Source organism: Cryptomeria japonica, chromosome 5, assembly GCF_030272615.1.
Source record: "Cryptomeria japonica chromosome 5, Sugi_1.0, whole genome shotgun sequence".
Taxonomy (NCBI): domain Eukaryota; kingdom Viridiplantae; phylum Streptophyta; class Pinopsida; order Cupressales; family Cupressaceae; genus Cryptomeria; species Cryptomeria japonica.
The window spans coordinates 926987170-927007477 of NC_081409.1; the positions used below are offsets into that span (position 1 = coordinate 926987170).

Genomic DNA, 20308 nt, shown 5'->3' on the forward strand with positions numbered 1-20308 from the left:
ACATTTACCTGCATGTAGTGTTTATCAACAATTCCTTATTTATAAACAATTTCTGACCACTTAATCTCCTTGATCACATTTCCCATGATCAATCTTAGCCATAAGATCATCAAACTTGACTAGGTTCAATGTATCCTTCGATTTGAAAATGTTTTACCTCGCCTTGGAACTTGCATTTCTTCCTAGGAACTTGTGCTAGGTTATTGCGGTTCAATCTGTGTTGTAGATCTTCCTCCTGTATTTTCATTGCCATAGATTCTTAACAAACTTCTTGCGCGACAAACCAATCATTTATTCATCTCCAGCTCATCAGCATCCTTCATTAAATAATGTTTTTATTCATCCAATGCGATCTATTATAACTTGGTTGTTACTCAGTTAATACTGAACTTCGCTCGGTAGACATTCTGCCTTCGTTCACCGATATCGATAACCTTAGGGTTTACCGACTAGGTTCCTTGCTCGGTGACATAATACAATATTAAACTTATAATCAACAACATGTGTAGGGTATCAAAAAAATCAAAACAACATGATCTCATCATTGTCTAACTCGGTAATAGTTGCCCATTGAATAGCTTATATCTCCCCTTTATTATCACATTCTTTCTGTGTCACTTACCGACCTCCTAATATTCATCAACACATACTTCTCAAGATATGGCAACATCATACTGAATCAGAAAATCAATTTCTTGACATCAATGACAAAATAATATTATTAAGATAGTAATCATCCTTCTTTAGTTATATCAACAATCTCCAACAACCTTCTCAATATCCTTATTGAAATGCCAACAATCTCCTTTCTATTGTAATGCCAACATTTTTTCTATAAAATTGTTTTTGTTCTTCTCTTTTGTTGGACCACATATTAATTTGACCACTCATTGAACCTACATGGGCTACAATAGATTGCAGTGACTCAGCAAGACTTGTCCTATGAGAGGTTGTGGAATTAGGATCTTTCAACCTATTTATCAACTCCTCAAGTTGTTTTTTGTTGTTTTCAATTTTCTGTAATATGTTTTCTTATGTGCTTGGGGGATGTCTAGGAATTGGGGGAGGGGTTGGTTGTGCCTCTTCTTCATAAGGATCTTCACGAGGAGGTGGTGGTGGGTTTTCAACATTTTCAGATGGATTTTGAATTCTTGAAATTTAAAACAGATTTCAATTTAAAAACCTAATTTAATCCATTCTTTAAACAAAATTTGAGAGTAAAAAAATAGAAATGCATACATCTTTGACCCCCTCGATGTCGTGGTGCCATTTTCATGAAGATCTCACACTTCTGGAAGCAAAAATTATGTCTCTATTTAGCGTGCACAGTCTAGAAGGCGAGAAATACAGCGCCAACCACGGGTTTGACAAGAAAAACGCATTTGAAATGCGATTTCTATTTTTTTCTTTTTCCTTTTATATTTGGCGCACGCCAAATAAGGCATGCGCCAAAGGGCCTATTGGGGACCAAAAAGTTTTTTGGCATCTTTTTGGTCTCCCATCTTGGTGCATTCCCCCAGAGGCCTGAACCATTACATAACCACTACATAGATGAAAAGGTGAGAAAATCCATGAGACTCATGAGGAGTGAGAACCCAAAACCCCAGTGCCAACTGCTAAAAAAGAACAAAAACTAGTGAGCGCCCAACTAGATGCAACAAAAACCAAAGATAGATGAGACTATAACTAGCAAAACAAAAAACACAGACCCACCCCCATCAAAGGCACAAACCAATGGCCTACCTAGTGGGGGCTTCTCAATCTTCCAATCCTAACTCATAACCTTCACCTTATCAGAGAAGGAGAGTCATTTATTGGATCCTTTTCCAGATGAAATAATAGGTAATTTCGAAGTCATTATCATCCTGGATATTAATGCCTCCAACCCTGTAGTAGGGGAAGAGTCCAAAAGCCTCTTTATTTGAGCTTGCTTCATTTTGATATCCTCTTGGATAGCCTATAGGGTTGCCAAATTCCTTTTAAATTTTTTATTGCTTTGCATGATCCTCGATATTTCTTTTGAGGGACACTTGGTTGCTTTGAATCTCCTCCATAGCCTTCAATATTTCCTTCTTGTCCTCTTTTTGGTCAATCTTCTCATATAGCCCCTTCAATTCTGCCTCCATTCCTTCCCATTTGTCTAACTTCTCGGCCAAATCGTTAGTTGCTTCCCAAACTCTCTGGTCTTTGTCCTCCATAGCCTAGCTAGAAGCTCTGGAATATACTTCATTGAGGGCTTCCAATCTATTAATTTTCTTCCTCGCCACATTAAGCTGACCTAAAAATAGCAAAATTTAATTTTCATGTTACCTTCATTTTTAATTTCAAATATGAGCTTCAAATGTTGTTTAGGTAGTTTTTTTTTATTTATGGATGTGGTTTAGAGAAAAATCAACAAATTTGAGGATGCTTTAGCTAAAGTTGTTAGACTCAGTTATGACATGATGAGGTACTTTGCTAGTGGTATTATGCTTTTGGAATTTGATCTCACAAAAAGAAAGTAGGTCTGTGACAATAGAGCTAAGAATTCCAATAAGAAGGTGAAAGGCCTACACGTGGACATTGATGTCACTCCTACTTGGGAGGAGGGGTTACATATTTATTAAGGGTTGGGGGATTTAACCATCCTCCATGGCCATTTTTGACTTGTTGTGTCTATTGTGCACTATGTTATTTTGTCTTTCTTTTTGACAATTTTTTATTTGTGGTAGTTAGGCTAGTTTAATGAACTTTATTTTGCTAAAAGACTCTGGAATCCTTGTTTTCTCTATTTAATATATCAAAAACAATTAATTGTACAAATATGTGTTAAGCTTGATTATAACTAGTGAAATAGGTAAGGGCTAAAAATTTGAATTATTAAAATTTTTAATTTTAGGGGGACCAATTCTACATGGTGTACTGTCTAGCCTACATATTGTGAGATTGAACTAGGATAGGGATGTATAGATTTGAGGTAAGGAATGAGTGTATGAATGTAAGTGTAGAAACAAAAGATGTAATAAATGACAAATATATAACATTAAGTCTAAATAAATATAATAAACTCTTATATATGAAAATATATTAAAACATGAATTGAAAATATTCACCTTTAATATATACAAATATTTTATTTATTAATATATAATTATACTAAAAAATTCAATAAAAAAATACAATTCTATACATTTATATATCACTATTATAAGATATATTGCACTGTAATCACATTTATTATTATTTACCTCCAACCTATTTAAAAAGAATTAACTTAATTCTTTTCAAATATCAACAATTGTTTTTCCTAATAAAAAATTAATTTCTCTTACCTAGAAAACTTAATAAAAGGCCTTTCCACCACTTTTATTAACGTTAAGCTTTTCTTTGTGGCATGGTGGTCTGGTAGAGATAAATTTTTCCATTCTTCCAATTTTCAAGAGAAAAAAATTATGAATTGCTTTTGGGAAACGTCGATAAAATGATCTCGCAACTTTTTAGAACGTAAGCTAATACGTAAGCCATGCATAATTCTGGCAAAATTTAAGATAAAATGTTCAAATTAGAATGTGTTAAATGACTGTAAAACAGAATAACCGCAATGATGCTCCACTTGCCGGAATATCTGTTCTCTAATAAACGGGAGCTTATGGGAAAATTTGATGCAAGATATGAGATTTTGTTGGTATTCCGTATTTGGGATCTAATTTTTTGTTTGGAGTGGTGCTATCAAAAACGTTATCCCGTGCTGGCATATGGACAAGAAGAACAACCATAAGATGGTGATGTTGGGAGGAGGAGCAGCAGCTGCTCCAACACGAAAGAAGAAGAAACAGCTCTTTGCAAATGCCATGAAGAGAACAAGTGAATGGTATTTATAAAATCAGTCTTTTCTCATTCAATTTATCACATTTCATGTTGTGGGTTTTGTAGAGTTATGAGATTTAATTTTAATAAGGTCCGTTTGCTTAAATCCTGCAGTTGGAATGCTCAATTGCATTGACGCGAGTTGTTTTGTTCGAAAATTTCAGTATGTTAGAATAGGTTGGATAATGAATTACTCTTGATTAGGTGTATAACACTCTGGGATTTGGTTGGTTATTTGCTTCTTCCCACATGCCGTTTTGAGTCTGTAGTTTTGTATTCTAGCCATTTCCTTATCGTCAGATGATGCCCAAATGAAAATTGGCATGCTTTAATGAACAATTTGGTGTGCCCAAATGAAAATTGGCATCCGTATCCTCAATTTTTACTATGAGGTGGAAAGAGAAAAGAGAATTGCAGCTGCTGCCCTGCATCTAGTCATGGAATGATATTATTAGGTTATTTGAATAAAGAAATGGAAGGACAATCCTCTACCTTCTCTGTTTTACTGTCAAAACTTGTTTTCTTGCAAGCTGTTGCGATATAATCCTTTACTTTTCTCCATCATTGTTGCTAACAATCGTTCTCTCGTAAGAATTTGAGCCAATATACCTCATTTTTAAAATCCAAAGTGATGGTTATCAGGCTTGCGAACATGAAAATTTCAGCTAGTAAGATCCAAAACAAGGCTTAAGATTTTTTTCTTTTCGCTACAAGTAATGTTTTAGCGTGGACTTGAGAGAGATAAAAGATTATACTTTCATGGAGAAATTCAAATTATTGGAGGGGGTTTGGTTGGTTAGCTGTTATTTGTCTAATTATTCAGATAGTGACCGAGGATTTTCCAGTTATGCATAAGGAATCTTATGCGTATCCAGTGGACAAGAGCCTAACAGCCGTTCATGGGAGAGAGCCTTTACCTCTTCCTCATGGCCAGGAGAGGGAAGGCCCTGTCCTATTGGATGAGTTCTATTCGTCAGCGTAAGAGTCCTTCTATCCAGGTCTTTTACATGGGGTTTGATTGCTTCTCATTTTCATCAAATTCTCATCATTTTGATCAAATTCCATTAGCTGCATCTTCTCTTCTACCAAGTTGTCCCCTATGATGCCTTTTGACATCCTTTGTGCTAACATGGTCTGTAAGATCTAGTAAACTGCAATAGCTTGCCTGGTACACGGAGGTGAGACTCTGGAGCTTTTACAGTATGCAGGGCTGGGATGATTCCTTATGCAATCGATGTAATCCTCATGTCATTACAATCCCTCATCTCAGCTGACTGGTGTGTTATCACATGCTGGAGAGTTCCTCTGCAGCTGACCTCGAAGTTGCATGCCAACAAATAGCTTACAGGATTAAAATAAAATAAAGTCTGTCATTTCAATAAGAGAGTTTATTGGTCAGATCTTTTAACTGTTATTTAGACAGACACTATTTTGAAGATGAATGGAAGTAACATTGACAATGGACAACCTAAAAGTGATATTGTTAACTTAGAAGTGGGACGAATACCAAATCTTTGGAGAGAAAAGACACCACCCAAAACTAATAGGTAGCTATTTGTCATATTGCCATTTTCAAAATTCTCAGAAGCGGGCAAATTTTTGAAATCTAACCTGTGTGGTTTATTTTCAACTAGAAGCAGGGACCCCAAACTTCACTGCCACAAACTAATTTTAATATGTCAGCAAACCGTGTTCTGGAATCTATGGAAGTCCACTGGCTGAGCTGTAAGCAGAATGCATGAACAAGCAAGTTATCCTCAATGATGCAGTATTGAATACTGCCACTGGCTTGGCAGAACAGACAGTACAACTTTCATATATTTGGGAAAATGTATTAATGGGACTTAACATCTTTTCAAGAACCTATTGGGTTGCAAGACACGTATCATCCCAAGATTAGCACAAGCTTGGTGTCTCATGGGAAAATTGTAATATCCCCTTTAAATCAATTCAGCTTATGTAGGCACAATGCTTCTTTCTTGATAAAGGATAGAAAAATATTTTAATGAGTTTTGAAAATTTGTGCTAAAAATAGAAAGGAATAAAATAATGAATTAGTGGGTATGGAAATCTAAGATTGGATTGTTGTAACTCATAGACACCTGGCAGCTTCCCCTTGACAGATTTATGTGACGGCTTATTAATGAGGGGTTACAAGTTGGCATTCATGATAAAGTGGAGGGTATTTTGGTTAAAGATTTTTTCGTTAATGGTCTAATTGCTATCTTTAAGAGGGAAAGGGAAGCTTAAGAATTTGTAGCTTGCTGGTGCTATGTATTGAGTCTTTTATGTCATAGTTTGAGCCTTATATTCAACTATAGGATTTGAGGATGAAAACCTTTGGATTTTGGAGATTAGACCATAGAACTCCTTTGGTTTCTTAGAGATTGGTCGGCAAAAATCCTTTGATTTCTTGAGAGAAATCTCACACAACGGTTGTATTTGTATTTCAAAACTTTGTTTAGATTTCAATATATATTGATGTTTGTAGAAATTCTATATTTTTCAAGTTTTAGCATATTGTGGAAGCATATAATTTGTAATTACTATATTGTGAAGGAATCTTTCTTCACATTTGTATGTTATTCTTTCAATCTTCAACATATTTATATTATTTGTGCAATCCATGGATACATATTTCTAGGCATTGTTATTTTTGAAAACAATACATTAAAAAATCATTATTCATCCACTATATGCTCTCGTCAATAGGTATTTCTATTCTAAAACTCTCTAGACACATGTTTTTATAGAGAGACCAAGAAGAGCAGAGCCTAGAAGTTCTTTTGTAGAGGAGCCTGATATATTGTTCGAAGAATATCAAGGGAAGACTGAAGATTTCAAGGCAGACATACCTTTTGATAGATACTTGCAGCTGTTGGGAAAAGTATTCAACATGGAAGAGGTCGAGGAGTAACCAAAATATAAATGAGAACGAATCAAAGCATAAAGTGAACAAACTAACTCCACCAATTTTTTATGGTAGCATCGATATATCTTCTCAGGCTTGGTTGCAGAAATTACAAACTTACATCACGCCCAACTCCATGATGGAAGAAGATGCAATCTAGTTTGCCACATTGCACTTGGAAGGAATTTCCTATGATTAGTGCTACTATGCTTTAATTAGACAAGGGCATGACCTTATTCAAGTTTTAGATGTTTTCAACCAAGATTAGAAACTATATTTGAGAAAAAAAATGAAGAAGAATATTTCAGAGAACTTGCTAGGATCAAGTGACAAAACTCGGTAGATTCTTATGTAGTAGATTTCTAGAGAGTTGCAGTTATGGTACTAAGACATATAAGAAAAGAGGATTAATTTCCTCTTTGTTGAAGATTTATATGAGTCACTCAAGGGTCTAGTTAAGGACTTTGCACGATCATCACTATAGAAAGCATAGTTACAAGACTTGGACTTGCCTTAGACTCAGCAAGCTGATTTTTGACTCAGACTCAGACTCAGCGAAGACTTGGAACGTTGAAAAATCCAAGAAATTTAAAGTTTTATAAGGATTTAAAAATTGTTTCATGCACCCTTTAATAAATAAACCTTAAATACACAATAACCTCATCAAAGAGAAGCTACTTTGATCACATACACAAGTATACATTGATTACATAAGTATATATGCAAAGATAGGTCCTAGATGATGATGTAGCCATGATATTTTCTTGTGTCTCAGTGATTGGTATGTATATTCAAGTGAGGAATTTATTATTAAAATTTTCTTTAAGCCATCAAGACTGCATGTTTTGTTGTCAATCTCATTAACAAAGAGGGACGGTTAAGTCTTGCTCCCTTCGATCCTAAAAGATTGAACCTAGTTTGACCTTAGCTAGGATAGTAATAGATAAGATTATTCTATGAGTTGTTTATGCACTGTGCAGAGCATGATTGATATATTTTTGCATTATGAAAATGGCATTTCTTGCCAACTATGACTTAACTTGTATTCAATAGTACAATGACTATAGCATGCAGCTTTGCCTATGGTAGTCCTTGTATACCAAACAAGTTGTTCAATGTATGAAACAAGATAATTCTTAATTGTGGCCCTGGCTGTGAAGATGCAGAGATTTGAAATAGGGGTAATGTATTTTGTAGATTTAATGATCATGATTCATCATTGACCTATTACTTGCTTAGACTTATAGTGTGATAGAGGTTTGGGGGCAACACCTGAACGGAGTTGAGGGGCAGCGCCCCTCGTGGGGGTCTAGGGGAAGTGACCCCAGTGGGATCAAGGGGCAGCATTCCTTGTGGGGTTCTAGGGGTAGTGTCTAACAGGGTTGAGGGGTGGAGCCCCTGCCACCAAGCCCAAATGAAGACCTTCAAAACCATACAAACTTTCATGGCGCACACCATTTACATATTTTTTGTAAATCTTAGATGTGCTTGTCATAAACCAAACAAGAATTGAAAGGTTGTAAAATAACTAAAATGGCGAGTCTACCTTGCTAGACTCACCTAGACTCAGTGAGTAGCAAGTCACCCAAACTCAATGATTATCACTCACCTCAAGACTCGTTGAGTCTAGGCAAGTCTGTAATAACTCTTGGCTAATTTGACCTTGTTTCGCTTATTTGAACCCCAAGGAATATTTTCAAACACTTGGCATACAATGTTTGAAGCCGCTGTTATGAATTTTTTATTGTCTTCTTTGGGTTTGTAGGCTGCAAATGAAGTTATCGAAAGCTTCTAACAATGCAAGGGTGTTATAGAAATGATATACTAGCTGTTTTAGACCTTTACACAAACATGTAATGACTGAAAGTAACTAGTACAGCTAGTTGACATTAAGACAAACACTTGTTATGCATCCCAATGTATGCCTACAGCCATTAGGCATTTAAGCAAACAGTTGGCATGAAAGCTAAGTGGCTGATCAATGTTGAATGTTACCATGAATGTGGAATATGCAACTTATATCTCCATTAAACATATGCAACCTCCAAGTATTTCATGATATAATCATAATAGCAAATGATGCAATGAAGTAATGATTTTCTAATACAATGACCATAGATAGAAAAACTGGAATTTCAATGGCTGCCTTGATATATTGGTTTGATTTTCCTCATATGCAAAGCCCTTGTCAAATATATATAACTGTTCACCATTCTAAATCCCCTTCTATAGAATTCGAACTACTGTAGTGCACTGTTCATGCGCACTGTTCACGACACTGTAGCGCACTATAGTCTCTTTCAATCTGCAAACAAACTCTTAAATAAACCCTCCAATCAGCTCAATATTGACTCCTGAATGAAGCCAACTCTCACAAGTATAATTAGATGATATTGCACACCCTCTATATGCTGTTACAATGAAGAAGCCACGCTCTCCAATGCCGACAAGCCTTGAATCTTGCAGAAACCCTTGGTATTCTACACTTCAATGCTCAGAGAAACTTCAATCAAAAAATCCAATCACATAATGAAGTTCGATTCCTTTTGCACACTTATATTTCCTCAAGAAGTTCGAACTTCTTCAAAAAGCTCTTAAGTAACATTAAAATGTTATAATATTTCATTGGCATCAATAATGTAATTAAACCTTGGGTTATGTACTCATAAATTATTAATAAACTTGCCCCCCTTCTCATATTAAATAGACCCTCATTTAAGTGTTTTATAATATAAAGTCATTTTATAACTTAATAATATAATCTCCAAATAATTAATGTTTAATTGAGCCAATTAAACATTAATATCTACATGAATACTCTGTATTTTCAAACATTGTTTGAACTGGGAGCTAACATGATGACACTGCATATGACCATACCCCCTTTACTAAAAATAGCAGGGGTCCATCTCTAACATCCCAAGACTTACTAAAAATAGTAAGTAGAGCAAATGATGTCCGAAAGATGCCAAACGAAGACCAAACTGAAGCACTCTGAACATTGGGGATGATAACAATCCTCAAAAGACCCTCTAACCAATCCCATTAGCCTACAAGGGTCAGGGTAATAGGCTAATCCTCACTAAGAACTGATGTCAACAAAAAGGGGACATCACAGTCCGCCCCTCCTGAAATTGCTTGTCCCCAAGCAATCTCGATGGCAAATAGACTCCTCCACCTGGATCCCAAGTGAAGACCTGCACAATGTCCCTGCTATCAACAAATGACTCCTGTAACCCTGACACATCAAGCTGAACTTGCTGAATCAACTCATCCCCGCCATTTGGTGTCACTGGAGTAAGAGTCTCAAGTGGAGGCAACTCATAACACTGATCTTGGTTGCTACCAAACTTGGCACACGGTATGCTGTCATACAAACTGTCCATCACATGTGCCATTCAACTGTGCATTTGAAACAAATCATGTACATGAGGGTCAAATGTGAAAATGTACATGTTTTACATCATGTGCACACCCATAAATTCCTATGCAAGCTATGTCTGAAATCCCAATGCACCCAAAAGATCCCAAACCTCGAATAAAAGCATGCAACGTAGATCCTCAAACTCCTACTGCTCAACTTTGATCTCATCTTCACCATGCCAAAAGTGGTGAAGCCAACCAATGGAACCCACCCAAACTACAGTGTTAACCCTGTCTTCACTCGGGTCCCGAAGCAAACTACACTCACATCCATCTTCGATAAAGAGATACAAATTCCTAAAGGTATTTGCAACTCCACAACTATCTCTCACCTCTGCTAGACTCCCATAGATGTGTTGACTCGACAAGTAATCCAGCTTGTAGCACTGACACCATAATCACCCTGTAACCATGTATCCATACAAAATTTTGGTGAGATAAGAGTGACCAACCCTTTCGGATACACATCAGTATAATGGAAAACTGACTGGTGTCCCTGCAAATAATTTCCTACAACCATCTGAATCAAGTACTTGCAGCCTCTAGTCCCATCTTTTGTAGATGGCGACCCTCCATCCCACAAGGGATGATATAATCCCTGAGCCAATCTACACCTACGCATCATCAGGTCATCCACGTGTGGATCAAAGGAAAAGTGGTGAGCACTCCTCACAATGTAATTTCTGTAGCAGGCTCCAACCTCGATCAACGACTCATCACTAACAGCTCTGGAATCAAAAGATGATTCCAAACTCTGGCCCCGAAAAGCGGATTGGGTAGGGCCTTTGGCAACCTGCTCAACGAACCCAATCGCAAAATCTCTATTTGGAAGCACTGTAGCCAAAGTGTCTACAATTTCTCGCACAAGACGCCTGATGGCATGAGAACCTCTCCAATGAGAGTATCCCCGGTAGCTCCATACAAACAATCTTGAAACTCGGAAGTCTCAAGTAAGTGCTCAACAAATAAGTTGGCACCGTAAAAGCGAAATAAGGTTGAGTCAACCTTATCTCCAGAAACCTGCAGTTGATGACTTTGACTTCGAGTCGCAACAAATTGTCCACCCAGATCAACTGCATGAGATGAGGAAACAGATTTGGTTCCAGGAGAGGGAAAAAAATCAGTGTGAGAGCCATACTCCCAACCAGGTAATGCTCTACCAGTCACTTGTGTAGATGAGGGAGTGTCACGGTACACCAACTCACAACTCTCTGGAGAACCCATCACCACCATACTAGCACTATCAACAATTTGACCTGCATCACCTGTCGTAGCACCAATCACTGAAGAACCTGGTGCAACATGTGGTTCTCCACTGCTCTCAACCAAGATGCTCATCCCATCTGAATCAAATGCACCTAACTCAGTGATGGAGACAATGACATCCTCAACATATCCATCACCACATCCTTGATCCATGGATATAAGATCATCACCAACTGCCACTGTAGGAGACTGTACTGTATATGTAGCTGGTGAAGACTGAGCTCGACTCAACTCCACGGTAAGATTATCAACCCGTGCCTACGACTCCTGAAGGGCCAACTGAGTGCTCTCCAACGAGTCCAAAGTCACCTTAAGCTCGTGAGTGAGCTCGTCAACCTCCTCTTCTTTCCCCCTCAATGCATCATAATAGATACTGTCAAGCATAAGGAGATGATCTCTATCTGATAATATTTGTAGGTAATGATTCCGCATTACCCCAACGACATCTTTGAGGGACTGAAACTTTGCAAGGGTAAGCCCACCATCCAAGTGCTCACATATACCAGGAGTCCAGCAACAATGTGCCACCAATTGTTGCACAACATTGAAGTGTTCTAAGGCTGAAGTTATCATACTTTCGTTCACCTTTAGTTGCCCTACTAAATGGTGAGAACCCTAGAACTTCTCACTTCCATTCAAATTTCCTGGTTTGAAATCTACACTCTGGTAAGAGGCGGAGTCGTCATTGCTCACTGAGTGGTAAGCATCATCATGTGCGCTATCTACTTCGCACACATCCTCAACAAGTGTATCGCTGTCATGTACCTCTTGGGATGGCTCGAATAACATGTTAGAGACTGCTGAACCGCCAATATCAATGCTCACGTCCCCTATCCATATAGATGTGTGCACATCGGTCAAACAATCCTCGAAACCATCACCATTAGGCAAATTTTCTGATTTGTTTTCCATGGTCTGATTGGAAAAATCAGACTTGTTGTGGTTTGAATCCACAACACCTATGGCCTCAACATCACCCGTAACTTGAGTGTCGGCATTAGGTGCCTCCACACAACCATCAATCTCACCTGAGATGGCTGCTAACTCACGATTAGGCAATGAAATATGACTGCTGTTGCAAAAATCAGAATTGTTATCATGACTGATAACGACTTCTAAAGTGCTATCAGTGTCAACATTCTCTTCAAATCTGACCCTCACTTCCTGTGCATGTGCCTCCTCACTCTTGGAGTCATCATGAAGTGTCTTGTGCCCAACATCTTCCTCCATGTAAGTTTGATTTTTGCTCGCCATAGGTTCAGCTGTATGCTGTTCAGGGGTTGCTAAAAATTCATTACAAAGGTTTCTAGATACTTCCCCTATAAAGTCCTCTTGTTTCTCCTTCCCCTTAAAAATAGATGTTATATACCGAGCAATTCTATCAAGTTTTGCAAGGTGTAAAATCAATTCATCCATCTTCTTCTGGTTTTGTTTTAACTTTTCCAATGAGGAATACACTTGCTTCATATTCTGGTCCCACTGATTCTGGGTACTTGAAGTAACCATGATTAACTAGCTGAATCAATCTACCCAACAGGTTGGTAGGAAACCGCTCTGATACCACTGTAATAACTCTTGGCTAATTTGACCTTGTTTCGCTTATTTGAACCCCAAGGAATATTGTCAAACACTTGGCATACAATGTTTGAAGCCGCTGTTATGAATTTTTTTATTGTCTTTTCTGGGTTTGTAGGCTGCAAATGAAGTTATGGAAAGCTTCTAACAATGCAAGGTTGTTATAGAAATGATATACTAGCTGTTTTAGACCTTTACACACACATGTAATGACTGAAATTAACTAGTACAGCTAGTTGACATTAAGACAAACACTTGTCATGCATCCCAATGTATACCTACAGCCATTAGGCATTTAAGCAAACAGTTGGCATGAAAGCTAAGTGGCTGATCAATGTTGAAAGTTACCATGAATGTGGAATATGCAACTTATATCTCCATTAAACATATGCAACCTCCAAGTATTTCATGATATAATCATAATAGCAAATGATGCAATGAAGTAATGATTTTCTAATACAATGACCATAGATAGAAAACCTGGAATTTCAATGGCTGCCTTGATATATTGGTTTGATTCTCCTCATATGCAAAGCCCTTGTCAAATATATATAGCTGTTCACCTTTCTAAATCACCTTCTATAGAATTCGAACTACTGTAGCTCACTGTTCACGACACTGTAGCGCAATGTAGTCTCTTTCAATCTACAAACTCTCTCTTAAATAAACCCTCCAATCAGCTCAATATTGACTCCTGAATGAAGCCAACTCTCACAAGCATAATCAAATGATTTTGCACACCCTCTATATGTTGTTACAATGAAGAAGCCACGCTCTCCAATGCCGACAAGCCTTGAATCCTGCAGAAACCCTTGGTATTCTACACTTCAATGCTCCAGAGAAACTTCAATCAAAAACTCCAATCACATAATGAAGTTCGATTCCTTTTGCACACTTATATTTCCTCAAGAAGTTCGAACTTCTTCAAAAAGCTCTTAATTAACATTAAAATTTTATAATATTTCATTGGCATCAATAATGTAATTAAACCTTGGGTTATGTGCTCATAAATTATTAATAAACTTGGCCCCCTTCTCATGATAAATAGGCCCTCATTTAAGTGCTTTATAATATAAAGTCATTTTATAACTTAATAATATAATCTCCAAATAGTTAATGTTTAATTGAGCCAATTAAACATTAATATCTCCATGAATACTCTGTATTTTCAAACGTCATCTGAACTGGGAGATAACATGAGGAGACTGCATATGACCATACCCCCTTTACTAAAAATAGGAGGGGTCCATCTCTAACATCCCAAGACTTACTAAAAATAGTAAGTAGAGCAAATGATGTCCGAATGATGCCAAACGAAGACCAAACTGAAGCACTTTGAACACTGGGGATGATACCAATCCTCAAAAGACCTTCTAACCAATCCCATTAGCCTACGAGGGTCAGGGTAATAGGCTAATCCTCACCAAAGAACTGATGTCAACAAAAAGGGGTTCTAGGGGTAGTGTCTAATAGGGTCGAGGGGTGGAGCCCCTGCCATCAAGCCCAAATGAAGACCTTCAAAACCATACAAACTTTCATGGTGCACACCATTTACATATTTTTTGTAAATCTTAGATGTGCTTGTCATAAACCAAACAAGAATTGAAAGGTTGTAAGTTTTTTTTTAAATTAAAAATAACTAAAATGGCGAGTCTACCTTGCTAGACTCACCTAGACTCAGTGAGTAGCAAGTCACCCAAACTCAGCGATTATCACTCACCTCGGGACTCGTTGAGTCTAGGAAAGTCCCATAACTCTGATAGAAAGCATTAGGAAAGCCATGATATTGGAACCATCCACTCTAAATAAAAAATTCTAATCATCAAAACCACCTACTCCTAGACCTAAGAAGGGAAATTTCCAAAAAGAGAGTTCAACTCACACCCCAAAAGACTACATTGCAGCTATTTGCAACAAAGAAAATAGATGATAACAAAAGGAATGATATCTAGAGAAAGAATTTGTGTTTATTATCTAGAGAACCATGGCAATATAATCACAAATGCCTTGGCAAGGGCCAACTCCATTATATTGAGATAATGTCTAATGAAGGAGATGAACCTAAAGGAATAGGTCTACAAGAAGTCATAAAGGAGCAAATCAATGATCATAAACTTGAGAAACTTGTGAGTAGTAGCAACACTTGTGTAGCTCTTTTAGGAGCACCACAACATAACCCACTTAGGGTTCATTGGATGTTATTCCAACAATAGATTACAATGTTGATCAATAGTGGGGCTACCCACAACTTCATTGATGAAGGCTTGTGGCTAAGAGAGGATTAAAAGATGAAGACTTTTCTAGGTTCAATATCATTGTGGCTGATAGATTTATTCTTCTGTTGACCTAGATTATGCAGTAACCGAAACTATCCATTGGTGATTGAGATATGTGACGATTTCTATATTGTGGGATTATTGGAAGCACATATGCTTTTGGAATTACAGCGGTTGTGTTCCCTTGGATAATTTTCTCAAAATTATCATTTTGTGGAATATAAATGCAAATCTTAAGGGAAAGGCATGGTTCTTAGAGGTATTCCTAAGGCATCACCACAAGGAACAATGGATAAGAGTATGGAAAGAAATTTCCACAAGGGACAAGTTGCATGGGTAGCACAGTAAGTATTATGGGTACAATGTTGATATTCAAACCATTTTGGATAAACATAAAGTTATGTTTAGTGATATGCCTCTAAGTTTGCCACCTAATAGAGGCCTCACACATATTAAAGAGTTGGAATCAAGCTCTAAAACTATAACGATAACCTCCTATTTCCACTAATGGACATACAAACAAGAGAAAGAGGTCACAGAGTTCTTGGAAATAGGCCACATTAGACATAGTTCTAGAACATTTGCATGACTAGTATTCCTTACAAAGGAAAAAATGGTACAATGAGGATGTATGTCAATTACACAAAGCATTGAATAAAAAGTCAATCAAAATTCAATTCCCTATTCCTAGGATTGATGAGCTCATTGATGAGTTGCATGGGATAATATTGTTAGACACAATACACCACTGAGAGGGGGGTGAATTAGTGGTTCTCAAACTTTTCTCTTTTGCTGTCCTCTGTGAGCATATCGGTTAATAGATCTAACTCTATGCAGACTTACCGGCTAGTAGGGAGACCTACACAAGAGCAATCACACAAGGGACATCACATAACACCAATATATATGAGGAAAACCCAAGATGGGAAAAACCTCGATGAGCAATGCTGCTGGAGTCTACTGCTCCAATCCAGCTTCACAATGAAAACACTATTACAAAGTTTAGGGCACCTACCCAAGGAGCACCAACCCTTGAATTTATGGGCTACAACCCAAAGGAGCTACAACCCCTGACTTTAGGGCACCTACCCAAGGAGCACCAACCCTTGACTTTATGGGCTACAACCCAAAGGAGCTACAACTCCTGTACCGAGCTACAACTGAGTGTTCTTAAAGTAAACTTCAAATACAAAAGTAGTTATCTTGTTACAAGTAAATCTTGCAACCATATCATATGCCTTACTCTATCGATGAGATACCTTCTCTGCAACACCGACTCACTTCTCTTGCTGCTCACACCTGCTGCTTCTCTGTCGGTAAGTGCTACCGGTACACTTCTTCTTCTCTTCTTCTCTGCAATATCTCCTCCTCAGTGCTCTGCACTTTACCAGTGCTAAACTCTACCGGTTCACTATCTACGTTCTCTTCGACATTCTTCACTTTTGCTCTGCCGGTATAACCATTACTGGTTCTGCTCTTCACTCTCCCTCTTGTCTTAGATACTCTCTGAGCACTTGGCTGATTTGCTCTCACATGCAAAAGTAACACTTAGTCACTTCGCAATAGTACAATATATTTCTTCTCTTCAACAACAGCAACTAACAATGTCTTTTGCCTTCATATTTATAGACTGGTTTTCCCGCCGAAAGCCAATTCAAATTCTAGGCGGTTAGGGTTTCTTCACCATCCTCGAGGCAAACCAAATCCAATCAGATCCTGTCCGATCTGATCTTCTAGATTGCCAGTCTACACAACTCCACCATTTACGCGCCTCCTAGATCACGCCTTCCATCTCTAGCGATCTTCTTTTTACCCTATCGGCTAGTCTCTTGGTCAAACACCAAGATTTCATTCTGCTGTTTCCTTCATCCGCCTCAATCTCCTCAATCACTCTTAGTTGGCTCGTAGTTGTCCTTCAGACCTTGAGTTGCAAACCCCTGCAACAGCTCTGCAACATGTCTCATGATTTGTGGGACCTTCCATTAATGTCGACGAACCCTGCAACTACCCTTCGGTATACATTCCATCTTTATCCAAATGCAGGTTCTTGACCTTGACTCCAAGTGGCATCCATGCCTACCATCTGCCAGCTTGGCTCTTCATGTTGGTCCATATACGATCACCGACCAAACACTCTACCGGTTTCTCTTCTCTGCCAGTATACAAACCCTATCGGCATCTCACACTCTACCGGTTAACTCATCATGTCTACACTCTGCTGAACTGCCGGTGGAACCCCTTAACCGGTCGTTAGACATGTCTATCTTGAGCATGCTCATTCCCACAAGGTGGGAAGACATCTGCATCTGCACCTTTCTCATATTAGCGGTGGACTTTCATACCGGTAAACCTTCTTGATGACACTCTGTCATCAACTAACAACATACTTCATCTTCAGTCCGGCCATTCTCCTCTGACTGCATCTGATCAGCCTTGCCTTCTCCCTGATCAACTCAGACTATATCACAACTGGTTTGTCAAAATGACAAACACACCACACTCCTTCTGTACTGGCATTACAACATGCCTTTACCTCTTCTCTCTTATCTCAAAGAATCATGATGCACACTATGCATGCCTAGAGATAAGTTCCATTTACCGGTGGAGTGGCACCTTCTCTTCTGCATCCTGTAGTGTACTTATGTGACTTCCCTGTTTGTGCAACATTTCTTCAAACAGGCACATGTGATCCGGTGATGGCACTTTCACTGTCAATCATTGCTTCTCATGATGACTGCATGTTCATCCGGTGGGAGTCTTGCTGATTTGCAACCTCATAGCATACCGGTGACCCGTTTATTCTTCTCCTCTAGTGTTGATGTGATTCAGGTAACATTCTGCCTCTTCATCACAAACAACCGCTCAAACACCTTGCCCATCCTGCTTGTACACTGGTCCTGACCTTTGCAGGCTGACAACCACTCACTTGATTGATCAGACTTCCCCATGTCAACACGTCACTTACTAGTTGACATCCTTTCCTTACCGGTGATATAGTGTACCGGTATTGATCACCTTACCATCTCATCTACACAAGTCAGGCACTAAACTGTGTACTGGTGACTCCCGGGGTCATCTTCCTTACCTTACCGATGTTCTGCAACATAAGGTGATATCCAAGATATCTCAACCTGTACTCCTTCTTGACAATGTTGCACATACATCTCTCATGCCGATAGGTACTCCTATACAGGTTGACATCAATGACAACACAATGCCAACAATCTCCCCCTTTGGCATTGATGTCAACTCTTGTAGTATCCGGCATACTACATAATCCTTCTCCCCCTTACTATGATCCGTGGATTCTCACACATGTAGTATGTAGTATACTACAATCATTCTTCTCCCCATTTGACAACAATGACTAAAGGCATTGTCAGGAAATCATTCCTCCCTGTATTTATCATTTACTGACAGAATTCTTTCTCCCCTTTTTCTTTATCAGTTGTTCCTCTTCCTTTGATACCAATTCTTACATTCTGTTACATTTTCTCAAGTCATAGCACTTGAGATGGAGGATTCAACCATCAATTGACACCAATTGAGTATGTAAAATCTGTACCATTTGTTAAAACACTCAATTTCAGAGGGATGTGTCAGTGAACACTACTCACCTGTCGGTCAACCTGCATCACCTCCTGTTTGATCTAAATTTCTTTAGGAATCAAATGTGATTGTACTACCAATACAACCAACCAGAGGACAGGTAGATACCCCTTACAAGGAAATTCTCGTGGGTATTCCTATTGCAATTTTCATCATCTGCAGTTTGGGCAGTCAGTATCCTTATCAGTTCAAGCATGTCGGCTCTGCATCATGAGCACTTGAACTCCCCCTGAGATACACATCTTAGGTTCTCATCACCGGTCAGGTCCAATACCAACACTCCAATCTTCACCATATACCGGTTGAGTTGTGCATATATGATCATCTGATAATCCTTCGGTTCCATTGTATCCACCACAGCTTATGACATGATCCTGAAATCACACGGTGCCATACAATAACATCATCATGCCATAAAATAAACCGGTTAGCCCAAATATATGCAAGCTTGCATGATCAACAACCGGGCCCACTCATGTCGTTCAGGTCTTCATCAACACCACCTGAGAAATAGCTTCACTCCAAGCTACTGGGGCTATTGCAATGATCTCCAACCTCATTGTCTTACATAACCTGCAGGTACCTGTTAGCTGTCATACCGGTAACAATCTGTACATACCAGTTTCTTGTACCAGTCCATTATCACTACCGGAGCACCTTCATGTGACTCTTGACATCTTGTGTCCCCATGTATTTGATTCCAATTGTTATCTTGTCATGCACAGACACATCAGTAGTGATCCAACATTCATCTGTAGGTGTGAAGTCAAGGAAGCCTCTTCGCACACTTAACTTTTCATACCGGCAACAACATGTTCTTCCATGTTGCCTTCATCACTGAGGGGGTGAATGATAAGTTCAATGTACTACTCCCCTTGAGGTCCTGCATCTCCTTTAGGCCTTAGGAGACATCAGCTGTGCAATGAGTGCATAGTGTCGGTCCATGGTCTTCTTCCTCCATACTTGCTTGGTCTCATTCTTCCTCTCATTTTCAAGCTTGGGAGCAGGTTTTTTCCTTCTTCTGCTGATGGGTCTTTCCATTTCCTGATTCTCCATCACAGCCAGAAGTAGTGCTATAGTAGCACACAACATCCATCCCAACTTCATGTTTGGGAAATCTCTTGACATATCGGTTTGACCATCTCCTTCTAGTCGTGTTACTGTGACTGGCAACCGAAACCGGTGGACCTCTTGCTCCTGTAGGGACATTTCTCCTTTGGTTCCATGCAGGTCTTTGACTTCCAAATGCTCTATATCCACTTTTCTGCAGAGCATAGTTGTTATACTGGCCTCCATGTGCATAGTTGTTATACTGGCCTCAATGTGACTGCAGGTTCCTTTTCCTGCACTCAAGCTCTCTATGGCCAAAAGCATTACAGGTATGACAAACAACCTTTGCATA

General features: G+C 38.7%; 1 protein-coding gene across 3 annotated transcripts in view; it reads left to right on the top strand.

The window, feature by feature from the left end:
- The first annotated feature begins 3555 nt into the window (after positions 1-3555).
- Positions 3556-20308, top strand: part of LOC131037408 (BTB/POZ domain-containing protein SR1IP1) — a 41007-nt gene continuing 24254 nt past the window's right edge. The window contains exons 1-2 of one of the 3 annotated variants that reach the window (XM_057969542.2): positions 3563-3850; positions 3961-4009. In XM_057969542.2, coding sequence (XP_057825525.1) covers positions 3966-4009 — 44 coding nt within the window. In that variant the 5' untranslated portion in view covers positions 3563-3850; positions 3961-3965. Of the gene's footprint in view, positions 3851-3960; positions 4024-20308 lie in introns of those variants that run through there. The other 2 variants (XM_057969540.2, XM_057969543.2) reach the window with 2 other exon arrangements.